At 47.3% G+C, this 20,856-nt stretch overlaps 2 protein-coding genes across 2 annotated transcripts; one reads left to right on the plus strand and one right to left on the minus strand.

Moving 5' to 3' along the window:
- Positions 1-2,351: 2,351 nt before the first annotated feature.
- Positions 2,352-3,846, minus strand: LOC147988365 (FT-interacting protein 7-like). The gene is made up of 2 exons (XM_087534654.1): positions 3,754-3,846; positions 2,352-2,633 (listed from the first exon to the last, which is right to left on the minus strand). Exons 1-2 carry the CDS (start codon positions 3,844-3,846, stop codon positions 2,352-2,354), a joined length of 375 nt encoding a protein of 124 aa, XP_087390780.1.
- A 9,347-nt stretch (positions 3,847-13,193) lies between these two features.
- Positions 13,194-15,692, plus strand: LOC125542369 (multiple C2 domain and transmembrane region protein 6). The gene has a single exon (XM_048705389.2). It carries the CDS (start codon positions 13,224-13,226, stop codon positions 15,597-15,599), a length of 2,376 nt encoding a protein of 791 aa, XP_048561346.2. The 5' UTR covers positions 13,194-13,223; the 3' UTR covers positions 15,600-15,692.
- The last annotated feature ends 5,164 nt before the right edge of the window (positions 15,693-20,856 follow it).

Genomic DNA, 20,856 nt, shown 5'->3' on the forward strand with positions numbered 1-20,856 from the left:
TGGTGGACACTGCCTCGTGGCCTGGGATACGGTCACACTATCACAGAACGTTGGGGGTTTGGGGATAAGAGACTTGAGGGCACACAATAAGGCCATGGTAAGTAAGCTCATGGCTAAGGTTTTGCAACATACGGAGGTCCCATCCTACAGATGGTTTGCCACTAGTTACTGCCAGAGAGAGATTTCTTGGACCGTTCACAATGGAGACACGGCTACTTGGCGCTGCCTCAAATCCACCTTAAAACTCGTCCTGGAAGCAACTAAATGCAACACTTGAAATGGACGCGTCACCTCTTTTACCGAAAAAGGGTTTCCTCCCGGTTTGTATTACAAACCAACCAACACCGATACATAAGAGTGCTCGGGCGAGAAGCACAACAAGCCCAAAGGAAAGAGAAAGAACAAAGAAGAAAAAAGAAATGCCAACAACGGCAGCTCGACAAAGTACAGATGACCCGCCACCGCTGCGCCCTCCGAAATTGACCCACCACAGACCCAGGCTCCGACCCGCCGCTTACCAAGCATCACCTCCAGCAAGGGATGCGACGTCGACGATGCTGCTGCCCGGACGTGTCCTAGGGTTTCCCCCGGCACGCGAAAGAAAGTGGGGGGTGGATACATCCGACACCCTCCAAGAAGGGATGGTGGCAACCGCAGGTGTCACCGCATCGGAGCCGGAAGAGAGTCGGCAAGGGATTTCTCCCGCACTCCAAGCCCCACCGCCCAACCAGGCCGAAGCCAACCAGCCACCTCGCCGCCCACCAGCATGCGCCACCGCGGTCTTGACGCCACCCACGCCGCCTCATCGACATCACCACCACGAGGCCAAGAGGATGGAGAGAGACGCACGAGGCGACAGGAGCAGCAGCACCGGAGCCACGCGGGAGGGAACTACCTCCACCGCCGTCGTGCGGGAGGCCCGAGTCTCCGGCACCGTCGCGGTCGCCGTCCAGACGCAACAGCAGGGCATACCAGGCCACCCCTGGCCTGGCCAGGCCTGATTTGGGCTCGTAAAGCCCCGCCGGCCACGCTGCAGCAGGGTGGCACCAGCGCCGCCAGCATCCACCCGCCCATCGCCGCTCCCCTGCCTCCCGGAAGCCACACCGATGACCCTCCCCACCGCCGGCCCGCCCAGACCCAGATGGGGCCCGGGCCTAGATCTGGGCCGAGCGAGCGCCGCCAGATCGCATCGCCGCGCCGCCCCGCCGCCCAGAAGATCCCCCGCCACCACGCCGGAGAGCACCGCCGCCGCCTGGGAGCACCCCGCAGCGCCGCCCCGCTCCGCGTCGGAGCGACCCGCGAGGGGAAAGGCCAGAGGCCGCCACCTGCTGTAAGTAGCTTTCTTACACATCCGCCTTGTCTACAAATGCAATGCCCAACTGTGTGTGGGTGTGTGTTTCGACTTTGGACAATGGGTGGGTTGATCGATCAATTTCTGGTTCATTCCAAGTATTTATGTGACGAGCGAGATGGATGCCGCTCGACGATCCTGCCTGCGTAGTAACGAAGAAGACGATGGCCATCCATGATTCATAATTCAAAGTGAGGATCCATCGACGAGGGGATGGTCTACCACGCACTGCAACCACCTACGTACGTACTCTACCTAGATATGCATGCTACCTTGCTTACTGCTGGTGTGAGATAGGAAGACAAATATTCCATCTCGTTCGAAAATATTTGTCGGAGAAATGGATAAAGTATTTTTAGATGGAGTGAGTAGTATATATACTTCACCTTGGCATTCCTTCTCTACATTACTACCACAATACTCCCTCCGTTTCTAAATATAAGTCTTTTTAGATATTTCACTACGGACTAGATACGAAGCAAAATAAGTGAATCTACACTCTAAAATATGTGTATATACATCCGTATGTAGTTTGTAGTGAAATCTCTATAAAGACTTTTATTTAGGAACGGAGGGAGTAGATTGTAAGGTTCTCCTTTCTGTTACATATAACGTTTCATACAATCTTGCGTACGTTCCCCTCTCTCTGTCTTCATTTTTATTTATTTTTTCTCCCACCATCTTTGTTTTTGACTTATCTATGTTACTCCCTTCGATCCATATTACTTGACGTTCAAATGGATGTACCTTGAATTAAAATACGTCTAGATACATACGTTTGAGCGACAAGTGATATAGATCTGAGAGAGCACCTAAAAATGACATAAGCTTCCCTTTCCTGCCGGTCAGAATGTTTCATCCAATCTTACATATGTTCCCTCTTCCTTATATTAAGGCAGAAAGTGATTGATATCCACCGCGTGATCTCATGGAGTAGTGTAGTAGTGAACGTATATACTAATACAATTGTAAACTTCATGCAAGAAAAACAATGGCATGGTCATAGGAGCATGTCACCCTTGGCTGGGAGGCGCTTGTAGAAGTTGAAGGGCGCCGACGGCTGCTTGCTCCGGAGCCGGGGGTGCCGGAGCAGGTACAGGCCGGCGAGGACGGCCACCACCCGAAATGGCGTCACGTAGAGCACGATGGCGATGATGAAGGAGAGCGTGATGAACATAGCGGTGGCCCCTCGCACGTAGTCCACGAGCCCTTGCCCAGTGAGGCAGGCCAGTTTCGCACGAATCGTGCAGAGCCGCAGACGCAGCTTAATTTCCTTCGTTTCCTAAAAAAACAACTTAATTTCCTTCGATCTCGCATGCTAATCACGTATGCAGACCCAACTTTCCTGATTCTCAAAGAAAGAAACGCAGCTTTTCTGATTCTATCGTGGCTATTCCCCAACTAGTACGCCGTCCTGTACAGATGTATTCCATGTCTCCAGTCTCCATTCAAAATTGAGATCGTATTCCATATTTCCAAGCCCCGATCCAATCTCGCTCTTCCTGTTTCTCTCGCCGGCAACGATCACTGAATGGATGGGTTGATCAAGGCCGAGGAGATGCCTATTCTGGGCCATGATCGCTGGAAGCCAATGCAGATAGCCTCCCGCCTCCCGCCTCCCGCCTCCCGCCGGAGCCAGGCACCAATCTCACTTTGCGTCATCGTCGAGCGCCCGTCGTCCAATCACCGGCGCTGATCCAACCCATTTTAGGTACATCTTATTATTGCTTCTCACTTATATGGCTAACTAACTAATTTACTTTGGCATGGACATGCATATCTAGCGTCATTGAACCTATAAAATATTCTTCTTGGGTTTATCTAAGTATCTATTTGTACCATTCTATATTTGTGTATATTAATTAGAATCCAAATACAACACGCCGGCTGCTCTACATGACACTGCAAACTTCCTCTGTTTAAATTTATTAGATCCCTAAAAAATTGAGCCTGAAGTTGATTAGAAATTTTACTCACAAATATACGAGTTATATGCCAAAAGTCTATCATTGGGTTAGTATTTGAAGAATGTTGCCAATGATCTATATTTGTGATATATAACACATAGTTTATTAGTCAAATGTAAGGTCAAAATAGGCTTAAAACCCGAGGATGACTAATAAATCGGGACAATGGAAATACCATATCAAAGCACACTGTGCCGGAATTATGACAACTCGTTATGGGCCAACACTTGTGGATCTCACAAGAGGATCACCCTCGTCAAACGTCATAGTTCAAGTTGTAGGGATAACTATACGAGCGAAAGTGCACTTGTTATAAATCTCATATCCATTATCATTGTTACAGTTTCTATATATAAGGGCTCCCGAGTTTTAGTTTCGTCCCGGGCCCTCAAAATCTCAAGACCGACCCTGCGCCCGGTCATACCTCATACGCACCACATCACCCGGCTTGGACGTTGGGAACGTGTCGAACTCCTTGTCCATCTCGTCCAGCCGCGCTTCCTCCGTGTGCGACAGCGCCGTGTCCATGTGCGGCCGCCGCCGGTAGTTCCACACCCCGATCGATCAGGAATAGGTACAGGAACATGGTCGACAAGATGAGCTCCGGCCGGGTAGCAGACGAGGATGAGGAACAAGACGTGGACGAGGCTGCTGGTCAGCGTGTTCTTACACTTGCAGCTAGATGTTGTGGAGCCACCACTTGCCGGCCGCCAAGGCGCCCGAGAAGAGAAGAGCGAGATGACGATGCGGTTGAAGCTGGCCTTGCTCCGGCGCAGGCTGAACATGTGCGAGTCCGTCTAAATAGAACAGTCTGTAAAGGATGAAGTACGATCCATACTTATTTAACTCAAAAAATTCTGAAAATTTACCACAGTGTGGAAAATTTATCATAGCTTATTGTGTCAAAATTTCAACATTTTGAAGTTTCTAGAGAATTCATGCAAGAACGGAAAACTTTCTGTTTTGAAAGAACAACTTATATACTTGCAAATTGAGCATGATAAAGGCTATACTTAATATTTTTATTTAAAAAAGGTAAAAACAAGAAAATAAACAGTAGCAAGTAAATACAAATAAAGGAAGTTGACACTCCAAGCAAAACACATACCATGTGACGAATAAAAATATAGCTTCAAGTAAGGTTACCGATAATGTTGAAGATGAAAGAGGGGATGCCTTCAGGGGCATCCCCAAGCTTAGTTGCTTGGGTATTCTTTGAATTTTACCTTAGGGTGCCTTGGGCATCCCCAAGCTTAGGGTCTTGTCACTTCTTATTCTCCTCAAGTCGATATCTCACCCAAAACTTAAAATCTTCAATCACACAAAACTTAACCGAAGTTCGTGAGATGCCAATCTGGGTCGTTAGTGTTCATTAACATAGAGTAAACTGTCAAATTGATGGCATATTATTGATAGAAATAAACTGTTACATCTTATGTAGGGGCATTTTTCCATTTGGAGTTTGGACTGTTGATACGTCTCCGACGTATCTATTATTTTTGCTTGTTCCATGCTATGATATTATTATTCTTTGATGTTTTTACTATCATTTTATACACTTTTATATTACTTTTGGGGACTAATCTATTAATTTAGTGCCATGTGCCAGTTCCTGTTTTCTGCCCTGTTTTTGTTTCGCAGGAAATCAATATCAGATAAGATCGAATCGTCCCGAAACTTTTTGAGGATTTTTTATTGAAGATAAGGATCACCAGGAACTTGGAGGCCAAGGAAGATCATGCTGGAGGGCCCCACACAACACCACACCGCGCCCCAGTGTTGTGTGGGCGCCTCCCTGCGCCATTTGTCCTACTTCCACTTCTATAAATTCCCAAATATTTCAGAAACCCTAAAGGAGGAGTGGAAACACTTTTTCCGCCGCCACAAGCATCTGTTCTCGCGAGATCCCACCTGGAGGCCTTTTTCGGTACTCTGCCGGAGGGGGAACTCATTGCGGAGGAGCTCTACATCATCCATGCCGCCTCTCCGATGATGCGTGAGTACTTCACCACAGACCTACAGGTCCGTGGGTAGTAGATCTCTCTCTCTCTCTCTCTCTCTCTCTCTCTCGTGATTCTCAATACAATGGTCTCCATGTTCTTCATGGAGATCCATCCGATGTAATGACTTTGTGCGATGTGTTTGTTGAGATCCGATAAATTGTGAGTTTATGATCAGATCTACCCTTGTTTTATTTGAGTTCTTTGCTGATCTCTTTTATGCATGATTTAGTATAGCCTTGTATTTCTTCTCCAAAGTTTTGGTTTGGTTTGACCAACTAGATTGTATCTTCTTGCAATGGGAAGAGGTGCTCGGTAATGGGTTCGATCTTGCGGTGTTCAGTCCTAGTGACAGAAGGGGAGTTGATACGCATGTATTGTTTCCATTAAGGATAACAAGTTCGGATGAATGCTTATATGCTTTTATCTTGACTACATCATGTCATCGTTCTTAATGCATTACTTCGTTCTTATGAACTTAATGCACTAAATGGATGCTGGATAGCGGTCGATGTGTGAAGTAATAATAGTAGATGCAGACAGGAGTCGGTCTACTTGATTTGGATGTGATGCCTATATCATGATCATTCCCTTGGATAGCGTCATACTTATTTGCTTTTCTATCAATTGCTCAACAATAATTTGTTTATCCACCGTATGATATTTTCTTGAGAGAGGTACCAGTAGTGAATCCTACGACCCCCGGGTCTACTTTTATTATAAGATCTATCTTGTTTACTTATACAAAAATGCCAAAAATACTTGCCGCACTTTTTTATCTTTTATTTATTTATCAATCTATCATGTATCATTTAATCTCGTTTCTTGACCGCCGAGAGATTGACAACCTCTCGTTTGCGTTGGGTGTGAGGGTGTACGTTGTGTGTGCAGGTGCTGTTTACGTGGTGTTGCTTGATTCTCCTACTGGATTGATAACTTTGGTTTCTTAACTGAGGGAAATACTTACTCTACTGTGCTGCATCATCCTCTCCTCTTCGGGGATAAAAATTAACGCAGTCTACAAGTAGCAACTGCCAAATGACTATTTTCTCCAAACAAATTTGATAATTATCACAACACCAAATCCTCTGTTATGTGATTTCCATTATATTTTACATCACAAATTTGTTGAGCCAGTACACTGCCTTATTTTTGTCGCGGAATGCTCGACGTACTACTGCATTGGTGCAAAACGTCTAATGATGTTTTCATCTTCTTGCAAGGAACTGCACTCACCAATGGACTAGCTAGAAGTATTCACCAATGGACTCACCAATGTTGATGGCCGGCCCGCGGTGGCTTAAGTCAATATGCAGCGCCTATCGTCTAGGCGCTGCACATGGTAGTGTAGCGCCTGTCTCCTGGGCGCTGCTCGACCAAGGGTGGGGCCAGGCTTGCCACGCTGGCCAGGTGTGCAATGCGTGTTAGTTAGGCGCTGCTCCGTAGAGTGCAGCGCCTAGATGTCGGCGCTACACGAAAGGGTCAGCCGGGTGAAATTTTTGCACACACAGTTTATTCGGTGAAATAGTTTCGTCCACAGGTCAGAACAGTGTTTTTTTGCCGAGGCCACCGGCGTTGCGGTGCCTTCTGGTCAGATGTGGGCCACCGAAATTGTTCATTAATATAAATACGAGCTTTGGCTACCCGAGAGAAACGAAGGGTACCGATAACGTGTGTATCTGTGCTCGCGCACAAAATAGCACTTTAATATCACTTTCCCCACTAAACGATACTTGGCTGTTTAATTCTCTAATTTTTAGGCGATCGGCTAGAGTTGCTCAAACCATTAGAATGATGATGACAACAACAGTAGACTCCCCTTTAATAGTAGATTTCCGATATGGGGGGAGGCATTTGGCTCCCGAGAGCACATGCTCATGTTGAACAGTAATAAAAATAATAATAAGTGTTTTAAAAAAATTCTGACTTTTTTGTGGATGTTCTTGTTATGTTGCACGCATGCTTGACAATTTTCATGTGAAACGGAGCAGCAGTGTTTCATAAAAAAGCAAATTCAAGTGACATTTCAGGGTAACGTTTGGTGTTCAATTTTTCTTTTTTTCACAAGCTAAAATGCTTAACAATTTTGCCTAATTTTTTTTCCAAGAGTTTGTTTTTTCACGGTAAATTTGTGATCTAGCCGGTAGTTGTGGTGAAATCGGTAGGCCTTCCAACAAGTTGGATTGGTGGAGTTTGCACTTCCATGAAAATATTAAGATGGAATTGCCACGGTCTCATAGGGGGCGACGGCGATCCGGACTCTGCAAAATCTAGTGAAGTGGAGCTGCCCGGATGTCCTTCGAGAACTCAACTAGATGAGTGTGGGGGCAGAATGCGTGCATAGTAAAATTAGGATGGATTTCAGAGAGGTGGTTGCCAGTGATTGCCGGAAAGGTGGACTATTACTCCCGTGGAGGAAAGAAGTGGATGGCTCTCTTAGATACAAAATGGCTAATTTTTGAAAATTATTTCGTATACACAATGGACATGAAAATCATCGTGAATCTTTGAAAAATGTGTATACAATGTTAAAAATTATGTTTCGTATAATTAAAAAATGGACATAACGTTTTAAAGAAATAATCTTGCATTTTAAAAAATTGTGACATTAAAAAATGTTCGTATTGTTTAAAAATGTATATTATGTACTGATTTTTAAAAAATGTTTATGCAATGTAAAACAATGTTCGTGTAGTTTTATAAACACTGTTCATTACCATAAAAAGATATGCAATGTATATTTGGAAAAATGTTGTTCACGTATTTAAAATTTTGTTGAAGACATGTATTAGAAGGAAAATGTAAATCGTGTATTTGAAATGTTCATGCGTTTCAGAAAACAGTATGTAAATTTTTTGTAAAATGTTTATACAAGGTAAAAAGAATGTTTGTGTAATAAAAAAAAGTTGTACCATTTATTTTATTTAATATAAAAAGAATGTGTATAATTTATTCTAGAAAAATGAAATGATGAATTTGAAAAATGTGAACAATGTATAAAAAAGTTATTAGGGTAAGTAAAGAATATTTATAGATTAAAAAAATGTTTGTGAGAATGAAATATATTCATGCGTTTCTAAAAATCATTTTGTTTTGAGCGACAAGGTATTTTTTTCGCTCTGGTTGTAGGTCAAGTATATGGCAGGATTTAAAGTACATGTAGGAATATTTAAGGAGGGGCTTGCAAAGAAAAATAAATTAATTTGTACATGAGTTTGCTTAAAACATAAAGCAGCCCAAGTCAAGTGGACGAAGTGTTGGTTTTGTGGTGTCGAGTAGAGCTTTTACTTGTAGCCGGCGCTCGGCCTCCACTATCCGAGACTTCCCCCCAACAAGCTTCATGTAAACCGCAATCAACAATTAAACTGCACCCTCTTATAGCCATAGAGACATGGAAATCGCGTGGTTGAAGATGGGTGCACCGACAGCACTATCTAACACAACTTTATTCTTTTTTTTATTTCTCAAAATCAAAAAATTGAAAAATCATTTTTATTACCAACTCACAATCATTTTCAAAAGGTTGTGTACAAAAAAAATTGATTTTCTCCAAATCAAATTGAAAATGTTTGTGCACTTTATATTTTTGATAGCTCCCAATCGCGTATTAAAAATGTTGATTACCATAAGAAAAAGGTTGAGCAGTATATAGTTTTGGTACAAGTAGCAACCAGTGAGAATAAAGCGCAAAAATGGATTCCTATTATGGATCAGATCCATCACAAATGAAATTGATGACTTAATTAAGCTTTTTTTATTATTATGTTTGGATTCCTAGTACAGATCAGATCCATCACAAATGAGGTCAGGATCGGCAACAGGAACAGAGGAGGAGAAGAAGAGGCAGATTGAGCCCAAATTGAGAAATCAAATGGGACTGAAGATTAAACTTGATTTTATTCGAGCAACTCACACATCACAAGGACAGACAGCAATGGATCGAGTTCACGATGGACAACGGAGCTATTTTAGTTTATTTTATTTTATTGAGCAACCAGAGAGATGGTGTGGCCGGCCTGCGCGTCGGCGTTCAGTAGTCGGGCGAGCACCGCGTGCTCTGCAGGATAGGGCAGATGAGTGAGAGCCCTCCGCCGCCATGTCGATGGTCTTGGGCTTGCCGCCAGGGCCGGGGACGCTCAGCGGTTCTGTCTTGAGGGCCTTGGCGTCTTTGCTCTCCTCCCAGGCCTCGTCGGTCATCCCGTGGCGTGACCACGAGAGGGCGGCCACCGGCGGAGCTATATGTGGAAGTCTGAGGGGGCCATGCCCCCCCCCCCCCCCCCCCCCCCCCCCCGCCCAAACGAGATTTAATTTTCATGGAGTAATAGTATGCCTTAGTCGCACGCATGCATACGTCCATCATCTCCACACATGCACAGGTCGGCTGCTCCATGATCCATCTCATCCCGCACAGGCTCACCACTGATTCGCGAAGAGCTCCACTTCAGGGCCACGCGCGCAGCCAGAGACAGAGCCGTGCAGGGAGGAAGGAGAACGGGGCCGAGCTTCGTTCGCCACTAATCCGTTGCCACCAATGTTGTTGCATGCATCTGCATGAACGACCGGCCGGCTGGCCACTGCTCGTCTAGTTCTTTTGGTTCCTTGTATGTATGAGTTTGATTAGCACTCCTATTCACTCGGTCTCATTAAGGATTTATCTAGTTGTTGGCAGCACATAATTGTTCAGCTAGTTACTTGAATTAGGACTAAAAGGGAGAACGAAAAGCTGATTTGTAGCAGTACCTCCATGCTTTGGTAGTGACTAGTTAAGGTTTGAAGGCTCAGCCGTATATGTATCCAAATTTTTTTTTCGAAACACGGTAAAAGATTTACCATTTCATTAATTAAGGGAGAAGTTTATACATATGTCCGCAACACGGAGAAGAGAACAACTACTCTCGACGCAAGATGTATGGTTTGGTCTAGTTCTTTTTTGTAGCATATATGTAGTTTGCAATCAATATAGGTAATATGAATATAGTTTTGTCTTAAGGCCACAAGTTCTAGTTTGTTGCAGTGGTTAAAAAATTTTTGGCCCCCCATGCATTCTTCTCTCGGTAGCTGGTCGTAGTCCCCCGTGAAGGAGAGCGCCGTCGCCTCCTTGCCCTTGCCTTGAAGTAGAACAGCCCGTACTTGTTCTGGAAGGCCACCAGGTATAAATTGTCGCTTCGGTATATGCTCAGTACTAATATAGGAATGTGTGATTTGAATTTGTTCCGAGCAAAAGAATTTTATTCAAATATGGCCATCTACATCAGACAAAAAAAGAGTAGAAAAATTGTTCAGATATTCCTAACAACAGTACCCAGGCCGACAAAGCGTTCCCAGAAGCGTACCACTCGGGCGCGCACCCACTGTCGACGGAGGGGCCCACGAACACGCGCTCCAAGGTGTACTAATCCCCCAAGTTTATCTACCTCAAGGTCTCTGTCATCGCGGCGAGGGACCTCATCGGCGCGGAGAATTCAAAGGACCCGCCGGTCAAGCCCACCATCGCCAAGATCCAGATGGGCGGCCAGATCCGCTGGACACGACCGGGGCAGCCACCGGCAAACCCGGTGTGGAACGACGAGTTCATGTTCGTGGCCTGCGAGCCGTTCGAGGACCCGCTGGTGGTGACGGTGAAGGAGAATGTCGCTGCCGGGAGAGACGAGCCCATCGGTCGCATCATCATCCCCGTGGCGTCTCATTTTGCGTCTACTGAAACCTTATATCTTAAATTCATACTATACCATGCAACACAAAAGTTAATACTACTACATATATAAAACTGGCATACTACTGCTACTCATCATCGAAGACCTCCGTGCCAAAGTGGCAGCATGAATTCATCCTCACCTGTCCACTGTGTTCAGATGTGTGTCTGTGTGGGTACTGCTCGTCAGTTCGAACAGCGAACGTGACCAAACCTTCTCATATCCATCTCAAATATGACGTGCATATGAAGGGTGTCAGTCACCTCGGGAATATAGTACTAGTTTGAGGAGTCTTGATCAGATTGTGATTTTATGACCTATCACTGATCAGGTCGTCTGTTCGATCGTATAGGGAACGGTTGAGGAGCCCGGCTATATGCGTTTAACCTGTCCTTCTCCTATAGGTCATATCGAGCCACGACAGTCAGATTTATTTACTAGGAGTAACAAGCCAGCTAGCCTTACTGTCAAAGCCACTTGATATGAATCTCTCCCGTCAGCGTCGTCATCGAGTACCACTGTACGTACTAAACAACATTTCAACCATATGTGGTTGGTCGATCGATTTCTGGTTCATTCCAACAATTTATGATCGGATGGTCCAATGAAATGAGTATCAGAAAAACTTGTTGTCGCATGCCCGTCGTGATTCATAATGATAAAATTGAAATGAATGGATGGATCGATGAGGGATGACATACGTCCGTACCGATGGGATACTATTGTTTGAACATTGAGTAATACAACGTCCAGTTTTACTAAAGCACATCTAAATATATCATAAATATTGTACATCCAAATCCTATATCATTGATTTTACGCGGAGATTCTTGTGGTATATATATTTTTCTGTTTTCCTTTTACATTTTATACTTTTTATGCTTGATTGAGTCACTTAGATGTGCAATAATTAGGGCATATGTAGACGTGCCTTAGCCATTCACGCATCCATGCTAGCTGGTGCTAGTATGTGATACGAGGAAAACAAAAGTTTCATCATTTGAACATTGAGTAGTACGTACATCGAATGCAGGCTAGTCTTTTTTTTATTTTATTTTTGAAAAGGAGAATAGACCCTCGGCCTCTGTGGCCATTTTATTAATTATTCACAAAGGTCATACAAAGTAATACATCAGTCAGCCTAAAACCACTATCTAGGCAACACTTGTTGCTACTCCTATCTTATTGATGAAGGTGTCCCGAATATCCGGGTCTAATATCAAACGGATATCGCACCAAAAACTAACATCTAAAGTCGGATGCCCCAGCCCAGCCAGTAGCGGAGCTAGGTTCAGCCTACGTCCCAGGCAAGCAGTGCAACTACAGTAAGCTACAGTGAGATTTTTGCTACAGTATGCTACAGTTAACAAAGAACAAATCCACCATGCCCCAGGCCAAGGCCATGGCTGCCTGGGGCCTAAAACAGCCTCTGAGCCCAGCCACACACCGGGACTAGGTCCCATACCGGAGTGACACACTCTCAGAGGCTGCCGCCGGCATTTTCGACCGGTGCATCTCCAGAGCAGAAACTTACCCATCAACCTTGCCTGGCCTGTTGTCGAAGCCACCACGACGCCAGACAACTTCACCATCTTGCACAGATCCATCTACACGCGCCTGTCGCCGATCCTCCGCAGCATCATGCCACCAGGATCGGCCGTCAGCCTTGCGGTGGATGAGACACCCCTCTTCCGCTTTTCCCGTCCAACCAGCACTTGCTTCAAAACGATGCCCTCATCGCCCGATCCGGTAGATCCAAATCTAGGGTTAGTTGGTGCTAGTACGGATGGGATACTATCGTCTGATCTGTTTTTTGGGATTAATAGCTAGTCAGCTAAACAACCATACAAATATAAGATAATGTGTATAACAACATTTTGTTTATTGATTGTGTCATAGTTCTATAGCTGGAATTTTGTTTATATCGTTGGATGAACTGTGTTGCTGATATTGATCCTAAGAAAAAAAGAAGTAGGTATAACTAGTCGTCGCACTGTAAAGATATGATAGATTCGATCTATGGTCATTGAAGGCCTTCTAAAAGGACCTTCTAAATTCTATATATATCAGGATACACGCGCTCAAAACAGTGCACACAAACGGAACTACCTAGCAAGCCATAGAAGCATGTCCGGCCGGCCGTAATACTAAACCCCGGCCATCCTACACCGCCTAGGCAGCTAGCACTCGACCTCCACCGCAGACGGTAGCCATGGCGAAGCCCCCGGCGCAGGTGGCCCCTGGATCAGCGTACAATCTCGTGGAAACGAAGCCGCCCCTTCCCGCGAAGCTCGGCCCGCGCGGCGCGGCGATGGCGGCAACGAAGATGGCGTCCACGTATGACATGGTGGAGCCGATGAAGTACCTGTACGTGAGCGTGGTGAAGGCGCGCGACCTGCCCACCATGGACGTCACCGGCGCGCTGGACCCTTACGTGGAGGTGAAGCTGGGCAACTTCAAAGGCGTGACCAAGCACCTGGTGAAGAACCACAACCCCGTGTGGAGCCAGACGTTCGCCTTCTCCTTCGCCAACCTTCAGTCCAACCAGCTGGAGGTCATTGTCAAGGACAAGGACACGATCCACGATGACTTCGTCGGCCGCGTAGTCCTGGACGTGTCCGACATCCCCGAGTGCATCCCGCCCGACAGCCCGCTGGCCCCGCAGTGGTACAACCTCTCTGATGCCCATGGGGAGAGGTTCCACCATGGCCACAGCCTCGGCGAGATCATGCTCGCCGTCTGGATCGGCACCCAGGCCGACGAAGCATTCCCAGAAGCGTACCACTCGGGCGCGCACCCGCTGTCGACCGCGGGGCTCACTAACACGCGCTCCAAGGTGTACTACTCCCCCAAGCTCATCTACCTCAAGGTATGTGTCATCGGGGCGAAGGACCTCATCGGCGCGGAGAATTCAAAGGACCCGCCGGTCAAGCCCATCATCGCCAAGATCCAGATGGGCGGCCAGATCCGCCGGACACGGGCGGGGCAGCCGCCGGCGAACCCGGTGTGGAACGACGAGTTCATGTTCGTGGCATGTGAGCCGTTCGAGGACCCGCTGGTGGTGACTGTGGAGGAGAAGGTTGCTGCCGGGAGAGACGAGCCCATCGGCCGCATCATCATCCCCGTGGCGGCAAACGCGCCGCGCAACGACCTGGCCAAGTCGGTGGCGTCAAAATGGTTCAACCTGTCGCGTGGGATGACGGTAGACGAGGCGGCGGCGGATGTCACGACGGGGACCAAGCACCGTGAGCATTCCAAGACGTTCGCCAGCAAGATCCACCTCAAGATGAGCCTAGAGACGGCGTACCATGTGGTGGACGAGTCGACGCACTACACCAGCGACCTGCAGCCGGCGGCGAAGAAGCTGCGGAAGAGCGCCATCGGCATGCTCGAGGTGGGCATCCTCAGCGCACGCAGCCTCGGCAGCAACAAGAACCCCTACTGCGTCGCCAAGTACGGCGCCAAGTGGGTGCGCACACGCACGCTGCTCGGTACCGCGGCACACGCGTGGAACGAGCAGTACATCTGGGAGGTGTTTGACCTTGGCACCGTCATCACCGTCGCCGTCTTCAACAACAAAAATCTCGACGGCCATGGCGACGCCAAGGACGAGAGGATCGGCAAGGTGCGCGTCCGCCTCTCGGCGTTGGAGTCAGACCGGGTGTACACGCACTACTACCCGCTCATGGCACTGACCCCGGGTGGGCTTAAGAAAACGGGGGAGCTCCACTTGGCCGTCCGGTTCACTTGCACGGCATGGGCCAACATGCTGGCACAGTACGGGCGACCGCTGTTGCCCAAGATGCACTACACGAGCCCCATCTCCGTGCTGCAGCTCAACTCCCTCCGGTTCCTGGCGATGCAGATGGTGGCGACGCGATTGGGCAAAGCGGAGCCGCCGCTGCGGCGGGAGGTGGTGGAGTACATACTGGACGCGGACTCGCACATGTTCAGCCTGCGCCGGAGCAAGGCCAACTTCAACCGCATCATCTCGCTCTTCTCCGGCGCCTTGGCGGCCGGCAAGTGGTTCGACAACATCTGCAAGTGGAAGAACCCGCTGACCACCAGCCTCGTGCACGTCTTATTCCTCATCCTCGTGTGCTACCCGGAGCTGATCTTGTCGACGGTGTTCCTGTACATATTCCTGATCGGGGTGTGGAACTACCGGCGGCGGCCGCGGAACCCGCCGCACATGGACACGGTGTTGTCGCACGCGGAGCTGGCGCAGCCGGACGAGCTGGACGAGGAGTTCGACACGTTCCCGACGTCCAAGCCGGGCGATGTGGTGCGTATGAGGTACGACCGGCTGAGGAGTGTCGCCGGCAGGGTGCAAACAGTGGTCGGTGACCTGGCCATGCAGGGGGAGCGTGCCCAGTCCTTGCTCAGCTGGCGCGACCCTAGAGCCACCGCTATGTTCATCACGCTCTCCTTCATCATCGCCATCGTGCTCTATGTGACGCCATTTCGGGTGGTGGCCGTCCTCGCCGGCCTGTACCTCCTCCGACACCCCCGCCTCCGGAGCAAGCAGCCGTCGGCGCCCTTCAACTTCTACAAGCGCCTCCCAGCCAAGGGTGATATGCTCCTATGACCATGCCATGCTTCTTTCTTGCATAGAGTTATATTATACTCATCTCGTTTCTAAATATAATCCCTTTTAGATATTTCAATATGAACTACATATGAAACAAAATAGATGAATCTACACTCTAAAATACGTCTGCATACATTCGTATGTAATTCATATTGAAATATCTAAAATTATTTATATTTATAAACGGAGGGAGTACATTTTTTTAGTACATACATTCAGTACTACACTACATGAGATCACATGATGGATCGATCACTTTCTCCATTCAGGAAGGGGTAACATATGCACGGTTGGACGAATTCTGCTTCGTAGAAAGGAAAGCTTACGTCATTTTAATTATGTACAGATAAGTGAATAAAAATTGAGACGGTTCAGATAATTTTGAAGTAAATCCGGTGGAAAAAAACAGAGATGAGAAAGAGAAAATTACAGTGAAGAGAGGGAGACAAACGTACGTAAGGTTACTACGCACGCAGGACCGTCGAGCGGCAAACATCTCACTTGTCTAATAAATACTTGGAATGGACCAGAAATTGATCGATCAACCACCCCTTTTTATTTTTGTGAATGATCGATCAACCACCCTTTGTCAAAAAAATAAACGCACACACAGCGGGGCATTTCATTATTGAGTAGCAGAAATGTTTAAGGGTGCAAGAAATAGATCAAGAAGAAGAGATTTGGGTTGTTGCATCATGTTGGTCATTGTAGTTTTGCGGAGCTCTCTCTCATGAAATTGAAATTGGTTCAATGTCCATCATCATCCACGAATCATGTTCGGAGCGCAAAAAACGGAAATGCTTGTGCGTAGGAGCACAAAATGGGCAGGGTGCAACCGTCTCTGGGCGCGGCGCGAAAGAGGGGTGAAGGGGAGTTGGCCGGATCAATTAGATTAGAAAGAGAGAATAATTTCTTTGCAAGCTCGGCCGCGTTGTCGTTTCTCCCCGCACGGCTCTGTCTCCGGCTGCACGCACGCATGGCCCTGAAGTGGAGCTCTTCGCGAGTCAGTGGTGAGCCTGTTCGGGATGAGATGGATCATGGAGCAGCCGAGCTGTGCATGTGTGGAGATGATGGGCGTATGCATGCGTGCGTACATGGGACTAAGGCATACTATTACTTCATGAAAATTAAATCTCGTTTGGGATGGGGGGTGGGGGGGGGGGGGGTGGTGTTGGTGAACGTTGCAGAAAACAAAAATTTTCCTACGGTTTCACCAAGATCCATCTATGAGTTCATCTAGCAACGAGCGATTGGATGCATCTACGTACCTTGTAGATCGCGAGCGGAAGCGTTCAAAGAACGGGGATGAGGGAGTCGTACTCGACGTGATTCGAATCACCGAAGATCCTAGCACCGAACGGACGGCACCTCCGTGTTCAACACACGTACGGAGCAACGACGTCTCCTTCTTCTTGATCCAGCAAGGGGGAAGGAGAGGTTGAGGAAGATGGCTCCAGCAGCAGCACGACGACGTGGTGGTGATGGAGCTGCAGTACTCCGGCAGGGCTTCGCCAAGCTCTATGGAGGAGGAGGAGGTGTTGGAGAGGGAGAGGGAGGCACCAAAGATCAAGGTAAAAAGTCCTCCATCTCCCCACTATATATAGGAGGGCCAAGGGGGGGGGGGGGGCGCCGGCCCTAGAAGATCTAATCTCCAAGGGGGTGCGGCCAAGGGAAGGAATCCCTCCTCCCCAAGGCACATAGGAGGTGCCTTCCCCTCCTAGGACTCTTCCTCCTTGAAACCCTAGGCGCATGGGCCTCTTGGGGCTGGTGCCCTTGGCCCATGTAGGCCAAGGCGCACCCCCTACAGCCCATGTGGCCCCCCGGGACAGGTGGCCCCACCCGGTGGACCCCCGGGACCCTTCCGGTGGTCCCGGTACAATACCGATGACCCCGAAACTTGTCCCGATGGTCGAAACAGGACTTCCCATATATAAATCTTTACCTCCGGACCATTCCAGAACACCTCGTGACGTCCGGGATCTCATCCGGGACTCCGAACAACATTCGGGTTACTGCATATACATATCCCTACAACCCTAGCGTCACCGAACCTTAAGTGTGTAGACCCTACGGGTTCGGGAGACATGTAGACATGACCGAGATCGCTCTCCGGTCAATAACCAACAGCGGGATCTGGATACCCATGTTGGCTCCCACATGCTCCTCGATGATCTCATCGGATGAACCACGATGTCAAGGATTCAAGCAACCCCGTATACAATTCCCTTTGTCAATCGGTATGTTACTTGCCCGAGATCCGATCGTCGGTATCCCAATACCTCGTTCAATATCGTTACCGGCAAGTCACTTTACTCGTACCGTAATGCATGATCCCGTGACCAGACACTTGGTCACTTTGAGCTCATTATGATGATGCATTACCGAGTGGGCCCAGTGATACCTCTCCGTCATACGGAGTGACAAATCCCAGTCTTGATCCGTGTCAACCCAACAGACACTTTCGGAGATACCCGTAGTATACCTTTATAGTCACCCAGTTACGTTGTGACGTTTGGCACACCCAAAACACTCCTACGGTATCCGGGAGTTACACGATCTCATGGTCTAAGGAAAAAATACTTGACATTGGAAAACTCTAGCAAACGAACTGTACGATCTTATGCTATGTTTAGGATTGGGTCTTGTCCATCACATCATTCTCCTAATGATGTGATCTCGTTATCAATGACATCCAATGTCCATAGTCAGGAAACCATGACTATCTGTTGATCAACGAGCTAGTCAACTAGAGGCTTACTAGGGACATGTTGGTGTCTATTATTCACACATGTATTACGATTTCCGGATAATACAATTATAGCATGAATAAAGACAATTATCATGAACAAGGAAATATAATAATAATGCTTTTATTATTGCCTCTAGGGCATATTTCCAACAGTCTCCCACTTGCACTAGAGTCAATAATCTAGTTACATTGTGATGAATCGAACACCCATGGAATTCTGGTGTGGATCATGTTTTGCTCTAGGGAGAGGTTTAGTCAACGGATCTGCTACATTCAGGTCCGTGTGTACTTTACAAATATCTATGTCTCCATCTTGAACATTTTCACGAATGGAGTTGAAGCGACGCTTGATGTGCCTTGTCTTCTTGTGAAACCTGGGCTCCTTGGCAAGAGAAATAGCTCCAGTGTTGTCACAGAAGAGCTTGATCGGCCCCGACGCATTGGGTATGACTCCTAGGTCGGTGACGAACTCCTTCACCCAAATTGCTTCATGCGCTGCCTCCGAGGCTGCCATGTACTCCGCTTCACATGTAGATCCCGCCACGACGCTCTGCTTGCAACTGCACCAGCTTACTGCCCCACCATTCAAAATATACACGTATCCGGTTTGTGACTTAGAGTCATCCAAATCTGTGTCGAAACTAGCGTCGACGTAACCCTTTACGACGAGCTCTTCGTCACCTCCATAAACGAGAAACATTTCCTTAATCCTTTTCAGGTACTTCAGGATATTCTTGACCGCTGTCCAGTGTCCCTTACCGGGATTACTTTGGTACCTTCCTATCAAACTTACGGCAAGGTTTACATCAGGTCTGGTACACAGCATGGCATACATAATAGAACCTATGGCTGAGGCATAGGGGATGACACTCATCTCTTCTATATCTTCTGCCGTGGTCGGACATTGAGCCGAGCTCAATTTCACACCTTGTAACACAGGCAAGAACCCCTTCTTAGAATGATCCATATTGAATTTCTTCAATATCTTATCAAGGTATGTGCTTTGTGAAAGACCTATGAGGCGTCTTGATCTATCTCTGTAGATCTTGATGCCTAATATATAAGCAGCTTCTCCAAGGTCCTTCATTGAAAAACTCTTATTCAAGTAGGCCTTGATGCTGTCCAAGAGTTCTATATCATTTCCCATCAAAAGTATGTCATCTACATATAATATGAGAAATGCTACAGAGCTCCCACTCACTTTCTTGTAAACACAGGCTTCTCCATAAGTCTGTGTAAACCCAAACGTTTTGATCATCTCATCAAAGCGAATGTTCCAACTCCGAGATGCTTGCACCAGCCCATAAATCGAGCGTTGGAGCTTGCACACCTTGTCAGCATTCTTAGGATCGACAAAACCTTCCGGCTGCATCATATACAATTCTTCCTTAAGGAAACCATTAAGGAATGCCGTTTTGACGTCCATTTGCCATATTTTATAATCATAGAATGCGGCAATTGCTAACATGATTCGGACGGACTTCAGCTTCGCTACCGGTGAGAAAGTCTCATCGTAGTCAACCCCTTGAACTTGTCGATAACCCTTAGCGACAAGCCGAGCTTTATAGATGGTCACATTACCATCCGCGTCTGTCTTCTTCTTAAAGATCCATTTATTTTCTATGGCTCGCCGCTCAACGGGCAAGTCAGTCAAAGTCCATACTTCGTTTTCATACATGGATCCTATCTCGGATTTCATGGCTTTTAGCCATTTGTCGGAATCCGGGCCCGCCATCGCTTCTTCATAGTTCGAAGGTTCACCGTTGTCTAACAACATGATTTCCAAGACAGGGTTGCCGTACCACTCTGGTGCGGAACGTGTCCTTGTGGACCTTCGAATTTCAGTAGGAGCTTGATCAGAAGTATCTTGATCATCATCATTAACTTCCTCTCTAGTCGGTGCAGGCACCTCAGGAACATTTTCTTGAGTTGCGCCATTTTCCGGTTCAAGAGGTAATACTTCATCAAGTTCTACTTTCCTCCCACTTACTTCTTTCGAGAGAAACTCCTTCTCTAGAAAGGATCCATTCTTGGCAACAAAGATCTTGCCTTCGGATCTGAGGTAGAAGGTATACCCAATAGTTTCTTTAGGGTATCCTATGAAGACGCATTTTTCTGACTTGGGTTCGAGCTTTTCAGGTTGAAGTTTCCTGACATAAGCATCGCATCCCCAAACTTTTAGAAACGACAGCTTAGGTTTCTTCCCAAACCATAATTCAAAGGGTGTTGTCTCAACGGATTTTGACGGAGCCCTATTTAAAGTGAATGCGGCAGTCTCTAAAGCATACCCCCAAAAATATAACGGTAAATCGGCAAGAGACATCATAGATCGCACCATATCTAATAGAGTGCGATTACGACGTTTGGACACACCATTACGCTGAGGTGTTCCAGGCGGCGTGAGTTGTGAAACTACTCCACATTTTCTTAAGTGTGTGCCAAACTCGTGACTCAAGTATTCTCCTCCACGATCTGATCGCAGGAACTTGATTTTCCTGTCACATT

The sequence above is a fragment of the Triticum urartu genome, chromosome 1A (genome assembly GCF_056163025.1).
Source record: "Triticum urartu cultivar PI428250 chromosome 1A, HENAU_Tu73, whole genome shotgun sequence".
In the NCBI taxonomy this organism is placed as follows: domain Eukaryota; kingdom Viridiplantae; phylum Streptophyta; class Magnoliopsida; order Poales; family Poaceae; genus Triticum; species Triticum urartu.